Here is a 23,959-nt window from a genome sequence, read left to right on the forward strand (position 1 = left end):
AAATTGATTATATGTATAGAGAGTAAATAGTCAAACAGGCATATTGGCTACTTGATAGTAAGTGGTCACCACCAACCATAGACATTCTATGAACGCTGTTGTCTATGCAACGAAAACCATAGATGTCATGCACTAACTTTGGCTCATATAAACTATATAAGGGAGGAACTGATAAGGCGATGGTATCTCTCATAGAACAACCATACTTTGATTTCCTTATGTATTTATTAAATACTATATGAACATTCCTCGGAGGAACATATTGTGAGAAAAGCCTTGAGCATGGATGTGGACGGATATAGAGGTAGAGGACGACCAAGGAAACGATGGATGGATTGTGTGAAAGAGGATATGGTTAGAAAGAATGTTACTTGTGAGATTACGTCTGACAGAGAAGTATGGAAGGATCCCAAATAATATTGGGATAAGAGCAGGAGGATGATGGTAATGATGATAAACATTCCTCGTATTTTCTCCAACAACAAAGCAAACGGAGTAATCGCAATATCTATGAACGAAAACGTTACGGAATACTCAAATATTTTTTTGACAAAGACTTATAATGGCATCTCGCACATGACACGTGACGAAATAATCTGTGCCTACTCGACACAAACGAAAGCCCAAATATAAAAAAAAAAATTATTAACAACTTACCACTTAAGACTATTCTTATTTTAAGAAAGGTTAAAATAAACAGGAAAGGGCATAATCATAGACGTCATGGATATTATTTTTTTGTTTCGATAGTATATTTTAAAATTTTCTTTCTCTCCTTAATTCTTAAGATTTTAGGTTTTTTTTTAAAATATATATCTAAAAATAATACAAGATCACACATTCAGATAGGAATACAGTTGACACAATTTCAAATACAATCTAGCATACTTTAAGACGGTAAGAGACACTTCTATATTCTAAAACTTTGCCCAAACAAAGCATATATGTACTTATGATAGATTTATAAACACTATACACTTTAGACATACCAATAAAACACCGATTCTCTAGAAAAATAGAATATAATTTGACTTTCAACTATCTGTTTTACATCACAACATTCAGTTTCAAATATCAAGATTAATTAATATCTCTAACTTCAAAAAAGGTCAACGAAAAAAAAAAGAACAAAGTGTTAAATAAATTTATTAAAAAAAAAATACAAAACAAAAAAAAATCATGCTCGCTACTCAACGTTATAGAATTACAAAAAAAAAAGTTACACAGCAGTGTTAACAATAAGCCATAGATATTATGCTTAGTGACGACATAATTTGAAAACTTAATAAAGCAATGTGTGCGTTTTTCAAGGCGCCATTTAAAACAGATAACATATTGTTTCAAATATTTAAATAGAAAACAGTTCTAATAAATCAGCAGAGATATGTAAATATGTGTATTTGCATTTCATAAAATATTCTACGATAAAAACAAAACAAAAATACCAAGTTGACGGTCTACATCTAAATGAGAAAAATGCATTTTTGTTTTTCGTATACGAAGCTACGTACCTACTCTGTCAGAGTGTAACGAAAATTTTCGAAAAATACATCAATACAAATCCCAAATTCCTATACAAAATATGTATTTTTTTTTTCAATCTAAGAGACCACAGGACTTGCGAAGTTAATTTTCGCGTAAATAATTTAAATATATTATTATGACGTATATATTAACTCTGTGAGTCATAAATAACTCGATACCTAATACTGAAAAAAAGTAAAGTTTAGTTAAAAAAATATTTATACCAACCTTTCACATCGATATGTAAGTTACATCAATTCACATCACTAACATGTAAGAGAAATATGTATATATACATATATATACTTTAAACTCTATTAAAAATATCGCGTTTGCAAGTTGGCACAAATATACAAGACTAAAACGGGAGTCCGAACGCTTGAAGACTTTCAAAATAAATATTCTTAAAACTAATCAAATCCTTTTTAAACTAATTTAATAAAACACGTTCGGAGTCCCGTTTACGAAAGCACCTTAATATTTTCTTTAATAAAATCTTCAATGAAACTTCTCTATACTAAAATATAGCATCTTTTACAATTATGGAAGAATGCTTAAAGTATTTGCATTGAAAACGAGGAGTCGTAAACATATTTATATATAATCTAACATTAAGACTAGAGAAACAACTAAAACATTCATAAAGATATATTTTCGTATTCTTTGTAAATATAGCTCACTCTCTCTAACCAATGTGTCGTGCCACGCGAATGAGAAAAACAAAAAACATCGAAGCGCACGAACGTTGAGGTTTGATGAAGGATTCCGATACAACAATAAAAAAAATCATCTTTGATAACAATTAAATTCAATAGAAACTTCAACAAAACTTAACGGAAATAATGTAATTTAAAACCATGTCACAGTGAATTCACTGTTTAACTCTATGTATATATAACTATATATTTCAGTAGATGCTTGACAAATCTTGATATACTAAATATTTATATTAACTTAGCGAGAAATGGTCCTACATTACATACCCATTCATCCGGCTTCGCTTATAGCTACGCAAACGTCGCAGAGCGGCACGACACAAACAAAAATCACCCTTAAAGCTAAAACAATTAGTATCGGAATGCGACAGGAGCCCGTCCGATGTGCAAATAAAGCGAGCAACGTTCATATGCGTGTTTAGAAATTATTATAATGCTGGGACTCCGCGTCGATCGCTTCGGCTCGCAGGGATTAGTGCACCTGAAAATTTATTTGTTGCCATTAAATTATATACAAAAAGTATTTCCCATAGATCTACCTTCTAGTGTGGTTGGTATATCTATAATGCCGTTATCTAATCTATCTAAAGTAACTTCGATTACGAGCTATGAGCAAATTACGCGGCATGAAAGTAAAACGTATGTAATTTATCGACAGTTAGACCATAGAACTATTTTCGAAACTAATCCAGATATAAAAAACCAACATCACATACAATACTCTGATCCGAATGTAAGTAGCTACAGGACTAGAGTTATGAAAAACCAGAAGTAACGACAGTGCTACAAACACCCAGACCCAAGATGACATAGAAAACTAATTAACTTTTTCTACATCGATTAGACCGGGAATCGAACCCGGAACCAACGGAATGGTGAACCTTGAAAACCGGCGTTCACACTATCCGAACACGGACAAAGACATTTTTATTATTTATTCTTATTACAACAACAACAACAACAGCCAGTAAATTGCCCCACCCCTCCCTTTGAGGAGAAGATTTAGAACATATTCCACCACACCGTTCTAAAGTGAAATACCCATGTGGCTGAATTTCAATGAAATTAGACACATGCAAATTTCCTCATGACGTTTTCCTATGTGAGCGTGCACGTGCTTCGGGCGCGGGCTCGACGCAGAGCAGGCGCGGCTTGTCGTCGCGCGCGCCGTCCGACCCGCCCACCGACATATATTTGTTTATATTTATTCTTATTACAACAACAACAACAGCCAGTAAATTCCCCCACCCCTCCCTTTGAGGAGAAGATTTAGAACATAATCCACCACGCTGTTCCAAAGTGAAATACACATGTGTCTAAATTCAATGAAATTAGACACATGACGTTTTCCCATGTGAGCGTGCACGTGCCTCGGGCGCGGCGGGCGCGGGCGCGGCGCGCGGGGGGGCGGGCTCGACGCAGAGCAGGCGCGGCTTGTCGTCGCGCGGCTCGTCGGGCGCGCCGCCCGAGCCGCCCACCGACATCTGCGCCAGCGCGGCCAACACGCTCTCCATGCTCGCCGCCGGCACGCTGTCGCCCTCGCCCTGCGAACAACACACACACACACAACTGTCACACTAACGGAAACGCGATCAGCTGTACCAGCGACCTTTTTTTTAATGGTATAGGTTGGCGAACGAGCATATGGGCTACCTGATGGTAAGTGGTCACCATCGCCCATAGACATTAACGCTGAAAGAATTATTAACTATTCCATACATCGTCAATGTGCCACCAACCTTGGGAACTAAGATGTTATGTCCCTTGTGCCTGTAGTTACACAGGCTCATTCACCCTTCAGACCGGAACACAACAATACTGAGTACTGTTGTTTGGCGGTAGAATAACTGATGAGTGGGTGGTACCTACCCAGACGGGCTTGCACAAAGCCCTACCACCAAGACCTTGTACGAGTTTGAGTTTAACAAAATAAATTTTATAGATAATATGTTTTTAGTAAATAAAATAATAATTCGTAATTTTATAACGCATTTTATTCCATATATACATACGTTACATACGTTAATACGTAACATACGTTGCTAAGGAACTATATTCTATATTCTAAAGGATATGACAGTAGCCTAAGTTACTCGTTATTATATCAGTTATCTGCCGGTGAAAGTTCGTCAAAATCAGTCCAGCCGTTCCAGAGATTAGCCGGAACAAACAGACAGACAAAAATTGTAAAAAATGTTATTTTGATATATGTACCGTGTACACATACATATGCATTGCGTAAAAAAGGGTTATTTTAATGTTACAAACAGACACGCCAATTTTATTATATGTATAGATTATAATATTATTTATGAAGAAACATTGTACAGTCTTAAATACCTTTTGTGGTCCTGGCTTGAAGAAATGTAAATAACAGAATCCACGGAAGCCCTGTGAAAGAATTAAGTATTTTTATAACGGGTTTTTTTAATGTAATAAAGAGAAAAGGTAAAATTGTCACAAGAAAATAATTTACCTTCCAGATCATAACTTGTGGTTTCACGCCACGTTCGGACAACGCCTGCTTCAAATCGCGCACCCGAGTGTTGGGACTGATATTCGATATCTGAAAAAATAATACGTATCATAAGAAATAAGAAGAATAAACACAATATAAGTTAAAACTACAATGATACAATTCGGCTTATTTGTAAGTACGTGCTTGTTTATTATATGTATATACAGAGTCGAGATGGCCCAGTGGTTACGCGTGCATCTTAACCGATGATTGCGGGTTCAAACTCAGGCAAGCACCGCTGATACATGTGCTTAATTTGTCTTTATAATTCATCTCGTGCTCATCAGTGAAGGAAAACATCGTGAGGAAACCTGCATGTGACAAATTTCATAGAAATTCTGCCACATGTGTATTCCACCAACACGCATTTGAACAGCGTGGTGCAATATGTTCCAAACCTTCTCCTTAAAGGGAGAGGAGGCCTTTAGCCCAGCAGTGGGAATTTACAGGCTGTTGTTGTTGCTTGTTTATTGCACTCATACTCATCAATCAACTCAAAGCACTATTCCTGTATCTTCTGGAGGAAGTCATTTATTTCACATATCAATTACACAATGTAATAAGTTTATTGATCACATGAATATCAGATAAACTATCGGATTTGTCTCGTACCTTGACAGAGAAGTCGATCACGGGCTTCGGGCGCCTCGGACGCCTCGGTTTGTCCTCTTTACCCTCCTTGCCTTCCTTACCGTCCTTGCTGACCGACTTGTTGCTGTTGCGACGGCGTTGGGAGCGACGGGATTTGAACAACTTGCCTTCCTCGCCCTCCGTGGTATTGCCCTGGGAGCAAGGTTTAATTAAAATATAACTTTTATCCATTTTATATTATTAAGTAGAGGTTAAGGAACACAGTAAAAGTAAATATTTTTATTTCTAGTACATTTTTGCCGAAAAATCTTCATAATAAAAATTCCATATTTAAATAACGCGCGAAAACGCTGCTTGGACAATATGGCGCTGCAATGGTGACGGTGACGTCACTTTGCTGTATTTCAATCTGTGGTACATATAGTAGAAAAGCAAGGTCTACAAGAAAGTGACTGAATCTTAAGGCCAATCAGGAGCGTTTTGTGTCACGTGATAAACGTTTGAAAAAATGCATTTTTATTTATTGATTTTTGAATAAATTAAGTATTACTTTCAAGTTTCGTTAGTAAATAACCATTTTAAACTCATAATGCGCCTATAGTTACACTGACCCAGTCGACCTTCAAACGGGAACTCAACAAAACCAAGTAAACAACAATGTTTATGTAATACTAGCTTTTGCCCGCGACTTCGTTCGCGTGGACTTCAGGTTCGTCCCGTCTATTCTAGTAATCGCTTAAAATCGCTTCGTAAATAAGACATTATTTCTCGTACAAAGTAAACGATAAAAAATTGTTATTGTGGGTTATTCCTAAGAGATAAACATATACCATCACGGACTTTTTTGTAGACCTTTTTAAGTTGTACAATACTGTAGTACATCGTTTTGATCTATCTTGTAGGATTCAGTCAGCGTTTGCAATGTAAGCGCAAAAAATGTGTTTTTTTACGACCTCACATTAGAAACCTCAAAAATTGTAGCCTATGTGTTATTCTGATGTATAAGCTATATTGTGGTAAAGTTTCATTCAAATCCATTCAGTAGTTTTTACGTTAAAGAGTAACAAACATCCATACATACAAACTTTCGCCTTTATAATAGTAGTAGGATTTGTACCATACAAAATCACAGAGTATAATTGTTCAATGTATTAAATTATACAGCTCTTTGTTTCTACTATGGAGGCGGTTCGTACCTCCCCCTCGCGGAACTCAACAAAACCAAGTAAACAACAATGTTTATGTAATATTTGTACCATACAAAATCACAGAGCATCATTGTTCAACGTATTAAATTATACAGGTCTTTGTTTCTACTATGGAGGCGGTTCGTACCTCCCCCTCGCGGAACTCAACAAAACCAAGTAAACAACAATGTTAATGTAATATTTGTACCATACAAAATCACAGAGTATAATTGTTCAATGTATTTATTTATTTATTTATTTATTAAGATCCTCCAGGAGTAAATACATTAACACAATATTAGTAACAATAACAACATAAAGCTTAAAACTAAATGCATTACCTATAAAGGAGAATACCTCATGCAATGTGGATATGAAAGGAGCTTACACGATAAAAATATGTACATTTACAAGTTTAAAAATATTATGCTAATTGAAAAGTTACAAAAAAAAAATATACTTAACAAAAAGATTTGCAAAAAAAAAAGAGATTTTAAAAAAAAAATGATAACGAAACAATAACAATCAAATGGCTAATAATTCTAACATTTTCTTACGGAACTTAGATAAAGAGTCACCAAATGGATCAAGGGAGGCACTGTGCTCGTTTAAGATTTTACAAAAACGTGCCACAGGTGAGTTACTTCCTAAGACGGTTTTACGAAAAGGTCTTACTAATGGCGCTATCGGTTTTCGTGGGTATCTAGCAGGAACATTTAAATTTATTCTAGAAACTAGAAAAGAATTATCATATAAACTATTTAGAGATTTGTATAAAAACGTTAAATCTAGCATGTCACGCCGTTATAATTATTAAATTATATAGCTCTTTCTATTTTCGCGATTATTACACATTTAAATAAAACTAATTATAACGGATGAATCGCGTATATTAATTATTTTTAAACATCCCGACGTTTCGAGCACTTTGCAGTGTTCGTTCAGTCACAGAGTATAATTGTTCAATGTAATAAATTATACAGCTCATTGTTCTACTATGGAGTCGCTACGTACCTCCCCCTCGCTGTGGCTCTTGTGCGAGCGCGTGCGTCGGCGCGTGCGTCGTCGCGCCGCGCCCGCGCGCTCCTCAACGTCCGTGTCGTCCTCCTTCAGCGTGCACACGCGCCCCGCGCTGACACGACACATTAATATTACTACCGGACACATTGCTACTACGGGTACCACATTATCTTAGGTCGATACCGTAACGTCGGTAAGTTACTACCGGACACATTGCTACTACGGGTACCACATTATCTTAGGTCGATACCGTAACGTCGGTAAGTTACTACCGGACACATTGCTACTACGGGTACCACATTATCTTAGGTCGATACCGTAACGTCGGTAAGTTACTACCGGACACATTGCTACTACGGGTACCACATTATCTTAGGTCGATACCGTAACGTCGGTAAGTTACTACCGGACACATTGCTACTACGATTGCCTATTCTCTTAGGTCGATACCGTAAGATCAGTAAGTTACTCTCTATAGGCCTACAACATGGGTTTGCTTTTTTTCTATATAATTTAGTAATAGTTTAATTTCATTTATTCGAGCATTATTGCATCATTAACAAGATGTAAACTGTAAACTGCGATAGTATTTAATTTATTCAAGGTCATATTGCATCATTAACGAGATGTGAACGGCAAATTGCAATAGTGTAAAACTGTAGTGCATTTATGCAGTGTAACAAAGCGACATTGCTCTATTACTCAAACACATTTAAATTTCAAAAATTGGTAAATTACATAATAAAAAAAAATACAATAAAATTAAGAATTAACAGATTATAAACTAAAACATGACTAAAAAATAGTAATATCATCATATAAAAACAAACAAACGACACTCACAGCATTTCGATATCCCTCAGCTGTCCGAGCACGGGCATGAGTTGTATGCGGCGGTTCGACAGGAGATGCCACAGGATGCCCACTGGCCTCTGGCTCATGCGCTGAGTTTCAATCACCTGAAAATTTACAGTTGAATAATCAATTCCATGCCTGACCGATTTCAGCTAATAAAATAAACACATAGGGTATAGGAAACTTGTAAGAGTATAATAAATGTGTAAGTATATAAATCTAAATTGTATGTATGTATGTAGGTCTATGTGTGTGTGTGTGTGTGTGTGTGTGTGTGTGTGTGTGTGTGTGTGTGTGTGTGTGTGTGTGTGTGTGTGTGTGTGTGTGTGTGTGTGTGTGTGTGTGTGTGTGTGTGTGTTTGTTTGTGTGCGTGTGTTTGTTTGTGTGTGTGTGTTTGTTTGTGTGCGTGTGTGTGTTTGTTTGTTTGTGTGTTTGTTTGTGTGCGTATGTGTGTTTGTGTGCGTGTGTGTGTTTGTGTGTGTGTGTGTGTGTGTGTGTGTGTGTGTGTGTGTGTGTGTGTGTGTGTGTGTGCGCGTGTGTGCGTGTGCGTGTGCGTGTGCGTGTGTGTGTGCGTGCGTGTGTTTGTGTGTGTGTGTGTGTGTGTGTGTGTGTGTGTGTGTGTGTGTGTGTGTGTGTGTGTGTGTGCGCGTGCGCGCGTATAATAGTATTGTATAGTCTATTGGTTATTACCTGGGTTGGTGTGATGATAAGATCTATGGGGACATCATGAGGCCCGAACAATTCAGCTGGTAGAGTATCGAATACCTAAAAATAAATTAAGACACTATTTATAATTCTTATATTACGATTAAGATATTTAAAAATTAATTAATATATGGTTTTTTTTTTCGAATAGATTGGCGGACGAGCATATGGACCACCTGATGGTAGTGATCACCATCACCCATAGACAATGACGCTGTAAGAAATATTAACTATTCCTTACATCGTCAATGTGCCACCAACCTTGGGAACTAAGATGTTACGTCCCTTCTGCCTGTAGTTACACTGGCTCACTCACCCTTCAAACCGGAACACAACAATACTGAGTACTGTTATTTGGCGGTAGAATAACTGACGAGTGGGTGGTACCTACCCAGACGGGCTTGCACAAAGCCCTACCACCAAGTGATATTTAAAAAAATATTAATATGTGGTAAAATGTAAACACATATATATTAACTATCTTTATATTACAAACTAAAATTGAAATAAAAGCCAAAAGAAAATAGATAATAGTCTAATTTGTGTACCTGACAATCGTGTACGGTTGTCGCGACCAGCGTGTTCGGTTTGATTGCTTTCATGTGCATCATCAGTCCAAACTCCAAGTCGCCATAACCTGATTATATATAAAAAAATATATAACATATATATACAAAACACATATAAGATTTTCAGTCTCGTGAACAAGACATTCGTAGATAATTTCAATTAATAGATAAGTTTCTTGTGATGTTTTTCTTTTTGTGTAATATGTTTTTTTTTTTACTCACGGATAAGGGCGTTTTAGTTTTTTGTTCTTATAATTTCATTTATTTATTTTATCGTGTGCGCGCATGTGTTTATGTTTACCCAATAGTCAGGGGCCATCTGAAAATCAGTGCTGTGCATTGCACAGATTATACTGAGATTAACCCCTTGCTACCTACACTGTGTTCTATAAATTTAATTATTTTCTTGTGTATAATCTATGTAATGTATGTGTGTAGCAAAATAAATGGTCCTTTAAAAATTGTCTATCTCTTATAAAATGAAGCTCAAACCGAAAAAAAAAAGTAAGTAAGTGTACTACTAGAATCTAGTATCTCTAATCTATGACATTTTTAATGGATTACAAATTATTAGTAATAGTTTCTTACCTTTTCCTTTGCCGATACGATAACCCTCCTTCGATACCGCGACCGACCCCATCACTACAAGATCTAAAGAGACGGAGTCTTCGATACCTGTAAAATCACGATTTGATTTCCGTGTTAATTATGTACGTACCTAATTTATTTAAATATAAATACCCAAACTGGCAGGCTTATATAAGATGGATCGATCCATCGCCTCAATGAATATTTTGGGATACTTGAATAAGTAAGTTTTAATTGCGTATATTCAATTCTTCTATTGATACCTCCAAAAATATGCTTTTCTGTCAGTTTGATCAAAAATGCTTGTCTCGTATACTCGTCACTAATTTAATTTTATGAAACAATATAATAATTTAGGATGATTGCGGGTTCAAACCCAGGCAAGCACCATATATATATATATATTCATAAAATTAAATTAGTGAACATCGTGAGGAAAGCTGCATGAGTCTAACTTCATCGAATATGTTCCAAACCCTCTCCTTAATGGAAGAGGAGGCCTTATCCTAGCAGTGGGAAAATTACAGCAAGCAAGCAACAGTACTTTACTTTACTTTTATAGATCAAACATCCAAGCAATTTACAAAGTATTGTACTTAAGTCCTTTCTACAAGATAAAAAAAAAACAATCACCTAAACATGTAAGACATAACTCTTATTACTATTGAGTCAACTTACTCAATGGCTGTCCAAAAGTCTCCATGCCGTTACGAGACACCGCCTTTCTGATCGCCGCCGGCCTGGTCTCTCCTTCGGGCAACACCAAGCGGTTGAGGAAACCATTCTGCAAACGCGGCACCGGGACATACAAGGTCTTGTGTTTCTCTAGGCAAATGACCCTGAAACATAAGAGTACATAATTGTCAGAGAAATCCAGTAACGAGTTTTTACTTTAAAAATCCTTAACGAATTTATAGCCAGTATCACTCGGAATAGGCTATTTGACAATGCGAAAAATAAATTGTGAATTAATGTAATCAGTGTATATTATGAGTTTAAAAATGTTTATTTACTAACGAAAGTCGAAAATAATACTTAATTTATTAAAAAATCCATAAATAAAAATGCAGTTTCTCAAATGTTTGTCACGTGACACAAAACGCTCCTGATTGGCCGGGCTTATGATGAAGTCACTTTCTTGTAAACTTTGCTTTTCTACTATATGTACCACAGATTGAAATACAGGAAAGTGACGTCACCGACCCCATTGCAGCGCCATATTGTGCAAGTAGCGTTTTTGCGCGCTATTTAAATATGGAATTTTTAATATGATATTTTTCGGCAAATATGTACTAGAAATAAAAAACACAACTATTACTGGGTTCCTTAACTTCTACTTAATAATATAAAATTGATTTTAAAAAACAATCAAATAGCCTATACATCCAAATCGGCTAGGACATGAAAGGTGGATGGAAGCAATTCACATACATACATAAATTCAAGAACCTTAAAAATATTCCGTGTAAAAATTCCTCAGTATTGTATTGTGCCAGTCGATACACTGGTTTAAGTATTAGATTTATTTACAAAATCAATATAAATCACTAATTAATCATATCTTGAGAGGTTATTAAGATATAAGAAGATATTAATTAAAGTGAAACAAAATACGAATTAGACAATATTTACATACTAATTTTAGTGATGGCGTCAAATAAATGCAAACATACTTTTATCTATGTAACCAATTAACGTTGGACAGAAAATATAAAATAGACGTTCGTATCAATTAAATATATAACACGTGTCAGTTTTTACCTACTCGTCATTATAAAGTAACACTGATTGGTTTTTAATCTGCGAAGTGTAATTAATTACTCTCTAGCCGAGATGGCCCGGTTGTTAGAACATGTGAATCTTAATCGAACCACTGGGTAAACATGTGCTTAATTTGTGTTACAGTGTGTCTTACGAGCGAGGGAAAATTTCGTAAGGTAACCTGCATGTGTCATGTGGAATGTTTTTGAACCATGTCAGGACGACTAGGTAAACCCGTCTAGAGTCCTCTTAACTCTTTTCTAGCTTCCTAAAATACTTTACATATATACATTATATCTACCAGAGCGCAATTTTATTCATATTTACGATTGTGTAATCTAATACAAGATAAATATATTGTCAAAAATTTCATTAAAAAATATTTTTCTTTACCATTATACTCCAGTTTATGGTCTGCCTAGGGACCAATAATGGATAATCTAGCCATGTTCCTATTATTGTCCAGCAGTCGTACATATAAATACATTACTCTTTTAATTTATTTTAAAATTTTATATATTTTATTTAGGGCGTTTCAACAACGACTGATGTATTCTTCGTGTATTTGAACAACTAATATCAATTAAACAAGGAGCCACTTCTGAGTAAAGATAAGAAACTATAAATATATATATTTATTTATAATATATAGGACTAATGCAAAGATGACAAAAGTAATTTGAAAACTACTGTAAATGTGTGTTTTGTGTTGTTGTAGTAGAACCTCGAAATACGTAGCCTCCAAAGCGCTAAAGCAACAAAGCACATATATAAAATATGTTTCTGATGTCGCCGCGCCGAATATTCTGTACACTTCTGAACATTTACAAATCATGCAGATATTGTTTTTATATACCTACGACATAGCATAATCCGACTACATTGTCTACTTCAACGGAAATTACATAGCCCATGTAAGTCACGAAGCTATAAACTATTCCCATTAATATTCATTCCCATAAATAAAATCATATCAAGCGGACTAATAGTATTTACGTGCATGGGGAAAAATAAACAAAAGTTACCATTTTATAAACATTAATATCCGATTGGTCCAATCATCCTACGCAACTATAAGATATAACATCATTTTATTGTATTAAACAGAGTCGCTTACCGCTGTCAGTATCCTATGTACGCTTATACCTTACCTTGCTTAAAGAACGCAACGGATTTTTTACGCATTTTTTTTTATCAGACTAAGTGATTCAAAACGAAGGTTTCTGCATATAATACATGGACAATATAGTAAAAGAAACACAGATAATTTTACAACTTTCTTACGTGATGTCGTAAATAAATAAATTCCTCAGTTTATTTAGTATCAGTCTTGCACCAGTGCGAAGCTGAGGCGGGTCGTTTGTGTATTTATAAAATGATATAAGCAAGTATGATCGCAGTAAAGGGTGGGTGTTAGAGAACGCTAAATAAGTTTAAAAGGCCGAGCGAGAAAGTCGCATTAATTATAGCTTTTAAAAGACCTTGCCATTTTACATTTTAGGCGACATTTCGTAAACCGCCTGAACGATATTGTTTGGATAGGTGAATTTACTTTTGAACAATAGTCACTGTGTATAAATATGTATAGTTAAAGATCATTAAACACGATTAAACAAATATATATCATCGATGTATCGACGTAAGAATAGAAAATAAGTATTAAAATGACAATCATATTTAAGTAAGTGTATAAACTATTCTTCATAAAAAACACATATTTTTTTAATATACAACGGATATTTGCTATACATATATATTTTGTGTATTTTCGTCGATATCGTTAATGATTCTGAAGTGAGGATCATCACCAAAAAAATCGGATAGACAAGCACGCAATCGGATCAACAAAACAAACAATTAGGTAGTTTTTAATCTATAATAATATTATAAATTCGAAAGTAACCGTCTGATACGCTTTCTCGACTTTTCGACCACTGAACCGAAATAGATTAAATGTGGTATTTAGCAAGCCAGAACCCAAAGGAGCCTAATTTTTACATAACTAAAATGTAACACACCTCTCCTCTCCAGAACTAAACGCAACAAAAAGTAACATCAACCTCTCCATTTGAGGAGAAGGTTTGGAACATATTCAACCACGCTGTTCTTGTTCAAATGCGGGTTTGGTGGAACACACATGTGGTCGAATTTCTATGAAAATTAATTCATGCAGCTTTGCTCACGATGTTTTCCTTCACCGCCGAGCAAGGGATGAATTATAAACACAAATTAGGCACATATATATTCGATTAAGGTGCACGCGTTCTAATCACCGGGACATCTCGGCTCAAAAAGTAAATATCCTCAAAATTTATTTAATAGATATTTTACTAATAAAACAGCTACAAAGACATAAAAGCAGGTCACGCAGGGCAAAGGGATGACTATAACTGAATATATATGTTACTATAGCATCATATAAGATTCCAATGGCTCTATGACGAGCATAGTATTTGTCCTTACATTGTCTTCCTGCCTCGAGGTCGACAGCATTGTGTCAAAGCAAACATTTGTTATCTAATGTTTGGTGTTATATTAAATAATATGAACACGAGGTCTCCGGGTTATCTATTTGATTACTAGGTCATAATACATGCACCTTCAACAAAATCTGTTATTTACTTCATTATATATTTAAATATAGTCTCGACTTTATATACTTCAACATCACATACATTACTCTGATCTCAATGTTAGTAGCTAAAGCAATTGTGTTATGGATAATCAGAAGTAACGACGGCACCACAAACGCCAAGACCCAAGACAAGATAGAAAATTAATGGACTTATTCTACATCGACTCGGCCGGGAATCGAACCCGGGACTTCGTAATGGCGTACCCATGAAAACACACTACTCGACCACGGAGGTCGTTTTCTAATAATATGAATAAAATTATTCGAAACAAATATAAAATTAAATTGTTGAACGAAGGTGAAATTTATTGCATTTAAATAGAGGAAGTAAAGGAGAAACTCAAATACAAAACAGTTACATAATGAGTTTTATGTAAACAGACTTTTCCAGACCTTTCCTACCGGATGTATCCAACTCAATCATTAAGTAATTATCAAACTAAGCATTAAAAAGAGCATACTACATTATTAAAGAAAATCTAATGTAATTTAACATTTCATTTTTTTATTTACGTATTATGTATATTTATATTTTCTAGTAAAGAGTTCTTACATATGCTATTTTTTGCAATCTACTACCGCGACATACCCATAGTATTTTCAGTATCCACATACCTTACTAACATTTTCCTATGCACAAAAATTCAAATCAAGTTTTTATATGAATCTAATATAGATTAATATTATAAGTGTGAAAGTAACTGTCTGTCTGTTTGTCGCTCTTTCACGGCCATATCGCTGAACCGAATTTGATGAAATTTGATATGAAGCAAACTTGGTACTTGATGGTAGGGCTTTGTGCAAGCCCTTCTGGGTAGGTACCACCCACTCATCAGTTATTCTACCGCCAACTAACAGTATTGTTGTGTTCCGGTCTGAAGGATGAGTGAGTCAGTGTAACTACAGGCACAAGGGACATAACATCTTAGTTCCCAAGGTTGGTCGCACATTGACGATGTAAGGAATAGTTGATATTTCTTACAGCGTCATTGTCAATGGGCGATGGTGGCCACTTACCATCAGGTGGCCCATATGCTCGTCGGCCAACATATACCATAAAAAAAAAACTTGAACTCCAGGAAGGGACAGAGGCTACTTTTTGCCTAACACATGACAACAAACACTCTAAAACGCGAGCAAAGCCGCAGGCAACTAGTACTATATCATATTTAAAGTATAGATCGTGTAATAAATTCATATAGCATGTACATTGTACGTTTCGCGTTATATAAGTTAGGCAGTTATAAAAGGCAGGATATAAAATAAATTACCCAAGATATTGGTTGCGTTTTGCGTAACAGTCATTATAACTAACGCAAACCGTTACATTGACTGGATATAACGGTGTTTAATTATTTATACTTCTATTATTGATAAAATAAATCAAAGACTTTTTAATAATTAGTCAAGTCAACAAATACCTATATCATAAACGAAGTATATCATTTAATGTTATTACATATTTGAGAAAAATATACTTATATGAAAATTGGTTGTTTCGAACATTTTTTATTCCCTTCACTTGGTGGGAGGGCTATATGCAAACCGGCAGGGTAGCTAACACCCCACTCAACAAACATTCTATCACAAAAAAGCAAGAAGCAATCAACAACAGGATGTAAATTCCCGCTGCTGGGCTAAAGACCTCCTCTCCCTTTGAGGATAAGGGTTTTGGAACATATTCCACCACGCTGTTCCAATGCGGGTTGATGGAATACACAAGTGGCAGAATTTCTATGAAATTTGTCACATGCAGGTTTCCTCACGATGTTTTCCTTCACCGCTGAGCACGAGATGAATTATAAAGACAAATTAAGCACATGAATCATCGGTGCTTGCCTGGGTTTGAACCCGCAATCATCGGTTAAGTTACGCGCGTTCTTACCACTGGGCCATCTCGACTCTGTACTTTGTAATATTTTTTTCCGGTTTTGAAGGGTGTGCACTGTGCGTGTCAATGTAACTACTCACAGACATAACATCTTAGTTAAGTAAGAAATGGATACCACCATTAGGTAGCTCAGTTGAACTGAATCCTACCGATACCATAAAAATATCCAATATTTATACACCAACACTCAGCAATAGCTAACAAAATAAAAAAAAAGAAAATCGGTTGACAAACAGAAGAGGAAAGTTACTGGACTGTTTTGCCTTTGTCTATTTATACATAACGTTGTTTTGTTTTACCTATTTATATATAGATACCTACTTCATACTAAATTGAGAGTCGAACGACGCTTTAACTCTGGCTTCGACCAAGAATATGTATTTATTGTTTGGATACTATATGTGTATGTAGGTATTTTTAGTATTAATTTAATTAAATCCAAGCAAATTACTAATTACCGCCGTAATGGTTTTCGGTTTGACCCAAAGTTTGACTGGCAGATAATATCTTCAAGCATTAAGTCCGCCTTTTGTCCAATTTACTTGTTGGTGGTCGATAAAGTATTTAGATAAATAAATAAAATAAGAATGAATTGACATTAGACGGGTGACAAAACTTTTTCTAAAGCATTCGTATTTAAAATATATATATTACATTTTCCATCAAAAATAGATTAGTCAGTTCACTGTCTCGCTTCGAACATTCGCACCATAAAAAATCTGTAGACGAATAGATAGAGACATAGACCAAAATAGATGGAACGAACCAATCTAAACTAGACTAAGGGTTCGAATCACACATTTCAACGACTAGTCTATTATCTTTTAAAGTATATCTTATTTTCGATGTATATGTAATGTTACAGACAGTATACTGGCAACATACGTCTAATTTCGATTAAATTTAAGCTTTATAGCGTTTTTTTTTTTAAATAATACAATCAATTTCTTTTGAATCCGTAGGCGTTGGAAGAGTCATCGTTCCATTAATGGGAACAGCGCTTTAATGATGGAGGGAATTTAGTAGGAAAAGCATCCACATAGTCTAATGTTAATCGCTGCGTATAGACCCAAGTATAACGGGTACTGTAATTGTCATAAAATATTTATTATTTTATTTTTGTTTCAAATATATTCATTTTAAATGAAACTATTTTCATCATAGTAAATAGATCGACGCTAAACGATACACACCATCGAGACAGAAATAATCCGTCCAAATCCAGGGTCATCGTACTTTTTATCGTGACATACATAAGAAACACAGCTGACTAACCAAATTAACGAAAAATTTCTCACTAAACTATTAATACTCACATCACACTAAATTTCTTTCAATTATCTGTTATAGAAGACACTAAACTATTTAAAACACAACTATTTAATCGTAAAAGATAAATATATCTACACTGGTACTATAAGGGTTAAATACACAACTCTTTTAGATTGTAGAAAGATAGAAATAAATGGTTATTTTCGCCAGCTACGAAAGTTGAAATACGAGGCTTTTATCTGCTGTAATATGCATTAATTATACTTACAAAAACCTTCCCCATTCTGCATTAAATCCCATTAATCTCTTTCATAGTTTAAAAGACAGAGGGCGACTTTGGTTCGCGCTATTTAACTACATATTTATAAATAGTATATAACATATATAATATATGCAATTACAAAACGGTTAAGCACCTTTTCTCCTCTAGTCAACATCTTTTCTTTTTTTTTGTTTTCATTAAACGAATAGCAATAAAAGTTAAAGAAAATGTTAAAAACAAACAAATCCATATTAAATGTCTGTAGTTTTCAATAAACGTCGAATTAAAAATCAAATCGAACAATAATACGAGGCGTAAAATTTCTATTGAATGACATTAAACATACTTTCATAAACTCCAAAAAATATTATATATTCATATAATATATCATGAAAATGTGTATCTGACGGAAGGAGGGATATTAGTTTTTCTATAGTTTCCTTATTACGGTATGTACGGAAAATTTCATGTATCAAGTTTTCCGTACATACGACACAGTTATTGTATGTAACGAAAAATAAATTAGATTGTGTGAAACCAAATACAAAGTTCCATTTAACTACGATATTCGCCTTCTGTAATCATTATGCAATTGTACGTGGGACGAAATTAGTCACTTGTACTTAAAATGTGTCATTCATACGAACATATGTGTTTATACATACATACAAACACATATTTGAACACATACGTCCTTTTAAAACTGTGAAGAGTTGAAAAACCGGGAGTTCCAGCAATCAGACTCATTACAAAAGTATCTATAAGCAAAACTACAAGTTTAAAACTGACCTGACTGGCTCTTGGGGTTTATCAGGGTTGACCTTGATAATGTTCGCGTTTTTGAAAACATCAAGCTCGGCGAGCTTTGCTGCTGCCTCGGCGGCGCCTTTGAAATTCGGTATACGATTGTACACGGGCCGAGGGAACATCGCCAGGCCGTTGGTCTCCAAGTGACGCCATATCTTGAGCCGGAACGACTGCTTTGTGATTTCCTCTGGCAGCGTCGGCGCTGTAAATAGGAATATAATAGACGGATAATGATGATGTCCTTCAGACCGATGTCGGTCACGGTGGTCATTTTCAATAAGACTGCCTACTGCGCAGGTGGCATTATAGTGCGCCAACACAAGTGCCCACATAAACCAATGGTACAACATCATGAGCAAGACCAATAGTTTTAGCATTAAGCATCCAAATAAAGTGTAGTTACTGAAATAATCTTTACAACAAAACGAAGTACTCCTAAGACTCAGGATTTGTACTCTGAATCTCGGGATCCGCAGTCGTAGGATCTGGGTAGATCCTAGACGAACTAACGATACCGTTATATATAGATCCTAGACGAACTAACGATAACGTTATATATAGATAATAATAATAGTAACAATATAAGTTCAAATAGAAAATTGTTGTAATATAAACGAGTACTAAATTAGATTCAAACATTCATATTTAATATTGGAAAATGAAGGTAATTGACATAACAGAAAAACACTAAAAAAAAATAACAATTTTATAATCTATGAATAAATCAATCAATACTGGCAAGCAATTCTACATCATCAATCATAAATTCGTTGCAGATACGATTGTGAATTCTATTTAACCGAGAAGAAACTCTTAATTAACTCAAAAGCAAATCTTTTTTGAAAGCACAGATTACGTATATTTATTATTTACAATTAAACAATGCAATGCCCTATATGCCTTTTTTAAGAGATATAAAATAATAAATAAGACGCCTCATTTTATGTTTGTGATTGGCTAATACATGTATTTAAAAAATAAAGGTAAATAAAATTTTGAAAGTGCTTTGATTAAAATTAACTACTGTATTGTTTAAATTTTGTTTTTAAATTCAATACAATATTTACCTGCATAATAATTTCATTTGTGAAAAAATGTAGTAATAATAATTGATTTTAGTAAGGTAACCTATTTATTAGTTATATGATATTATTTGGTTATATGAGAAGTGTTGCATAGTTTCTATCAGATTATTTATTTAAGTTAGTAATTTGAATGAAGCATTTTTATAGCGATAAAGTGATAGCGCATAAAGTGGATGTCCAGAATATGTAACTTCCGATTAAGATAATAATTGTGACTGACTACAATTATAAAGTAATGATTGCGCAATTATAAAAATGATTATTAATACTTCATAAAATGATTCATATACTTTTTTATATTTTATTAGAAAAATTGTTACCCTGTAGTTAGAAATTCGTGTACTTGAGTTTAAGATCAAACTACTAACTTTTCACCTGCGTTATTTATGTTCGTAATTCATATCGTATTCGATAATTTATACTCCAGAACATTATTATAAGATAAGGACTAAATCAAGCAATGGTATACTAACATATTAAAAGGCATTTTATTCGATACAAGATTTTGTAGATGATAAAAAAGCGTCGAATTAATACCTGTTGACTTCTAGGCAGGATATATTAATTTAAATAATTGTATTAACTAACATGACTTTGTATTTTTTAAATGTTGAAAAAGAGTAACTACTAAAGTTTAAGTCGGTCGTTCTCGGTAGAATCTACTTTCCGAACCGGTGGTAGCTTCACTTAATTGTTAAATGACGATTCAAAAGTGCCTGTAAAAGCCCACTTGAATAAAGTTTATTTTGATTTTTGACAGACAGTTACTTTAAAGGAGTATTAATTACCTTTTGTATAGGTAAAGAAAAATTAGGAATAAATATATTTTTTAAAGCTAAACGTATATGGGTCGATTGTTTCAACTTCGCGCACCTAACCCAAGGACATAACATCACAGTGTAATTTTACACTTGTATACATAATTCTATTGTATAGAACTGGTATTCTCTGTATTTACATTATGTTTACGTACATTTGTTAATAATCATAAGTATTATTAACAATAGTTGTTTGAGGGTAGAATGAAATATTGGTCTCTCTAGAAACTTATAGTATCATCATTTCAATTTATTATTTTATTGAAATTATACTATTTAATTATGTTTCTATACTAACATATTTCTTTTACTCCAATATGTATTTTTACATCAGTATTACAAGTGATAATTCTTTGAATTTCTAGAACTTGGATAAACAAATTGGAAAAATAATATCTTTAAATCAGAAATATATCTTGATATTTCAGAAAAATCTTTAAAACAAGTATCAAGAGAAAATTTTAAAAACTTATACTAGGTGTTTAATATAATTGCTAACATAAAATAAAAGAAAAATAAGCATTTGCAGAATTAATATTTCCCATTTTTATCTTTTATTGTTTTATCTATAAAGATAATCATTTATAATTAATGATCATATTTTGACAAGTTTATCCAGATTACATTTTACCATTACTATAAAACATTAACTACTGCAAGTTCAGACTCGATCATTCCAGAATACTAAAACAAAAACTTTATTAAAGAAAATATATAAATAATACTAAATATTTGGTCATTGCATACAATAATATAACCAATATAATTCTTGAATTACAATAACAAAGATTGAATATGCATGAACGACAACATTCCACAATGTAAAGTTAAATTACTAATTAGTAATTACCTATTTCCCAATGCTTATATTTGAAAATGTAAATATACCCTACGTATGTGACAGTAATAATAGCTTACTTGTATTTTAAAAAGATAATTTACAATAATCAGTGAAAATTTTTCTTTTGAATCATGTTTATAAAAATAAAAAAGATAGTGATCGATTGATACATGTTTACTTATCAGTTATCTGAGTACCTTTTTTTGTTTATTAAATTTAATAATTGATTTATTATCTTTCAAGATCAATATGATATCCAACTATTTAAGTTGTGTGGTGGAGTAAGCCTGTTCCCCAAGAGGCCACTTTAACCCAGCGGTATAACATCATGATTCACCGAGTTCTACATAATTGTTATGGTTATTAATTTGCTTGTGGTGTTCATTCAAACGCTCTTGTTAGTTTTGATAAAATTATATTGTTATTAGATTATGAGTTTTAAAATAAGCTGTGGATTACTGAGATTCCAGGTTTAAGTCTGACTGCAGTGTACGGAGCAGGTTGTTACACAGAAATTATTGCTAGCTTTAAGAAATTTGCCGTATATATGTAAGCAGAATATAAGAAAACATTAAATGGAGAGCCTCATTGATTCCATCAATATTAGAGTAAGATAAAAAGAGTCTACATATGTTTTGTGCAATATAAAATGTCTATGAAAAATAATCTTTGTGATTAGCTATGGTAGCCAAAACTTGAGACATTACTAGTATTATGTCTAATTATGGCATTTTTATTGCTGAATGTATCTTTTTTTATGATATTATAAATTATATGGAACTTTGAAAAGTTTCTATAACATATTATTTTTTTTTAAATATTCAATAAGATCATGTTAGTTTTTTTTGAACTACCTTCATACAAATAACATTTTTGTACATCAAATTTAATTTGTGTTGTAATATGTTTTTATATACCATTTTGATATATGATTTTATTTTGAAATTAACTTAAACAATATCTCATAATACCATATCAATCATTTTATCTATCAGATTTTAAAAGCAAACCAATTAAACAAATATCATCAACAGGAGGTAGTTTCAAATATTTGTTTAATTAGTATCATAGATCATATTTTTTGTATATACAATTAAGTGAAAGAAATACAAGTTAGTCGAACATAAATTAACAGGTTAATAAATCAGAAACATTTTTACAATAGGTGGGCAGCACACAGGAATGTGAGTCATATTTCACACTCCAATTAAGCTACAAACAGTACCAATAATTATAAGCGAAGAAACCACCCAAATAGTGGTAAATCAAAGCACGAAACAAACGCAAGTGAAATTACAATTATACCGCGTAATTATAATTATAAAACTACAACAATTTTGATCTGCATATTGCACGCGATTTCAACAAAAAAAATATGTGGGTATTAACAAATACATGCGTGAAGTAGAAATCTATATGGTTTTACACATATTCTAGCAATTTACTAATCGTTTTTACATGTACCTAATGGAAAAATAAAATGATTCCTACTGTTGTTGTATTATTTACGACAACAAATAATAAACTCACCTGTTTCTGCGGCTGCCGGTGTTTCTTCTCCGTTCTGCATTTTAGTTAGTTTCGCAATCGGGAGGAAATTTTCAGATGACTCTCGATCTACACGAATATCATCAATTTTTTTGCAAAATAATATCCTTTTAACCCGACAGGACCGTCACACACAAAAATAGAACGCGAATAAAAAACAAATGCAACCAACTTCGTAACGCATAACGCAATGATGCAAACATTATAATAGTACATTGACATCGTTCCTTTATACGCTTATTGTACAAGTTGCAATGAAAATATTTTTTTAAAATAAAATGATATACATTTTTCTTTGTTATTAAAATTTATATGTACAATTTAAATTATCGTATAATATGTTATTTTTTCATAGATAGTATTGAGTCAATTGGAAAAAGTAATAATACTAATTTGCTTACGATTAAAGGCATTAAAAATTATTATTTTTCTACAACTCTATAGTCAAAATTAATTTAACCGTTATTTTTTACTGGAATACAAGATATTGTTTCTATTTTATTGAAACTGAATATGCCTTTTCATTAGATGAACGGAATGGAATCATATTTGCATTGACCGACAGTACAGTTAGCAAGAAAAATCTCAAGCATTTAGACAGTATTCATATAATTTTAATGACTGTAATGTAAAAAAATATGCAACAAAACTTCTTTGCTAAAAAGAAATTCAATGTTATTGTAATATATGCTGATTACAATTAGATCATTCTTCGTTGGCACATATACGCACCATATTAATATTATATTATCCTACAAAATTGTGT

At 33.4% G+C, this 23,959-nt stretch overlaps 1 protein-coding gene across 1 annotated transcript; it reads right to left on the bottom strand.

The window, feature by feature from the left end:
• Window positions 1-1,130: 1,130 nt before the first annotated feature.
• Window positions 1,131-23,376, bottom strand: LOC124539685 (methenyltetrahydrofolate synthase domain-containing protein). The gene is made up of 13 exons (XM_047117010.1): window positions 23,176-23,376; window positions 18,884-19,103; window positions 10,952-11,112; window positions 10,274-10,360; window positions 9,665-9,753; window positions 9,102-9,176; window positions 8,400-8,515; window positions 7,551-7,668; window positions 5,371-5,541; window positions 4,717-4,806; window positions 4,581-4,631; window positions 3,611-3,784; window positions 1,131-2,721 (listed from the first exon to the last, which is right to left on the bottom strand). Exons 1-13 carry the CDS (start codon window positions 23,213-23,215, stop codon window positions 2,713-2,715), a joined length of 1,401 nt encoding a protein of 466 aa, XP_046972966.1. The 5' UTR covers window positions 23,216-23,376; the 3' UTR covers window positions 1,131-2,712.
• Window positions 23,377-23,959: the final 583 nt, after the last annotated feature.

This window comes from Vanessa cardui, chromosome 23, assembly GCF_905220365.1.
Source record: "Vanessa cardui chromosome 23, ilVanCard2.1, whole genome shotgun sequence".
Taxonomy (NCBI): domain Eukaryota; kingdom Metazoa; phylum Arthropoda; class Insecta; order Lepidoptera; family Nymphalidae; genus Vanessa; species Vanessa cardui.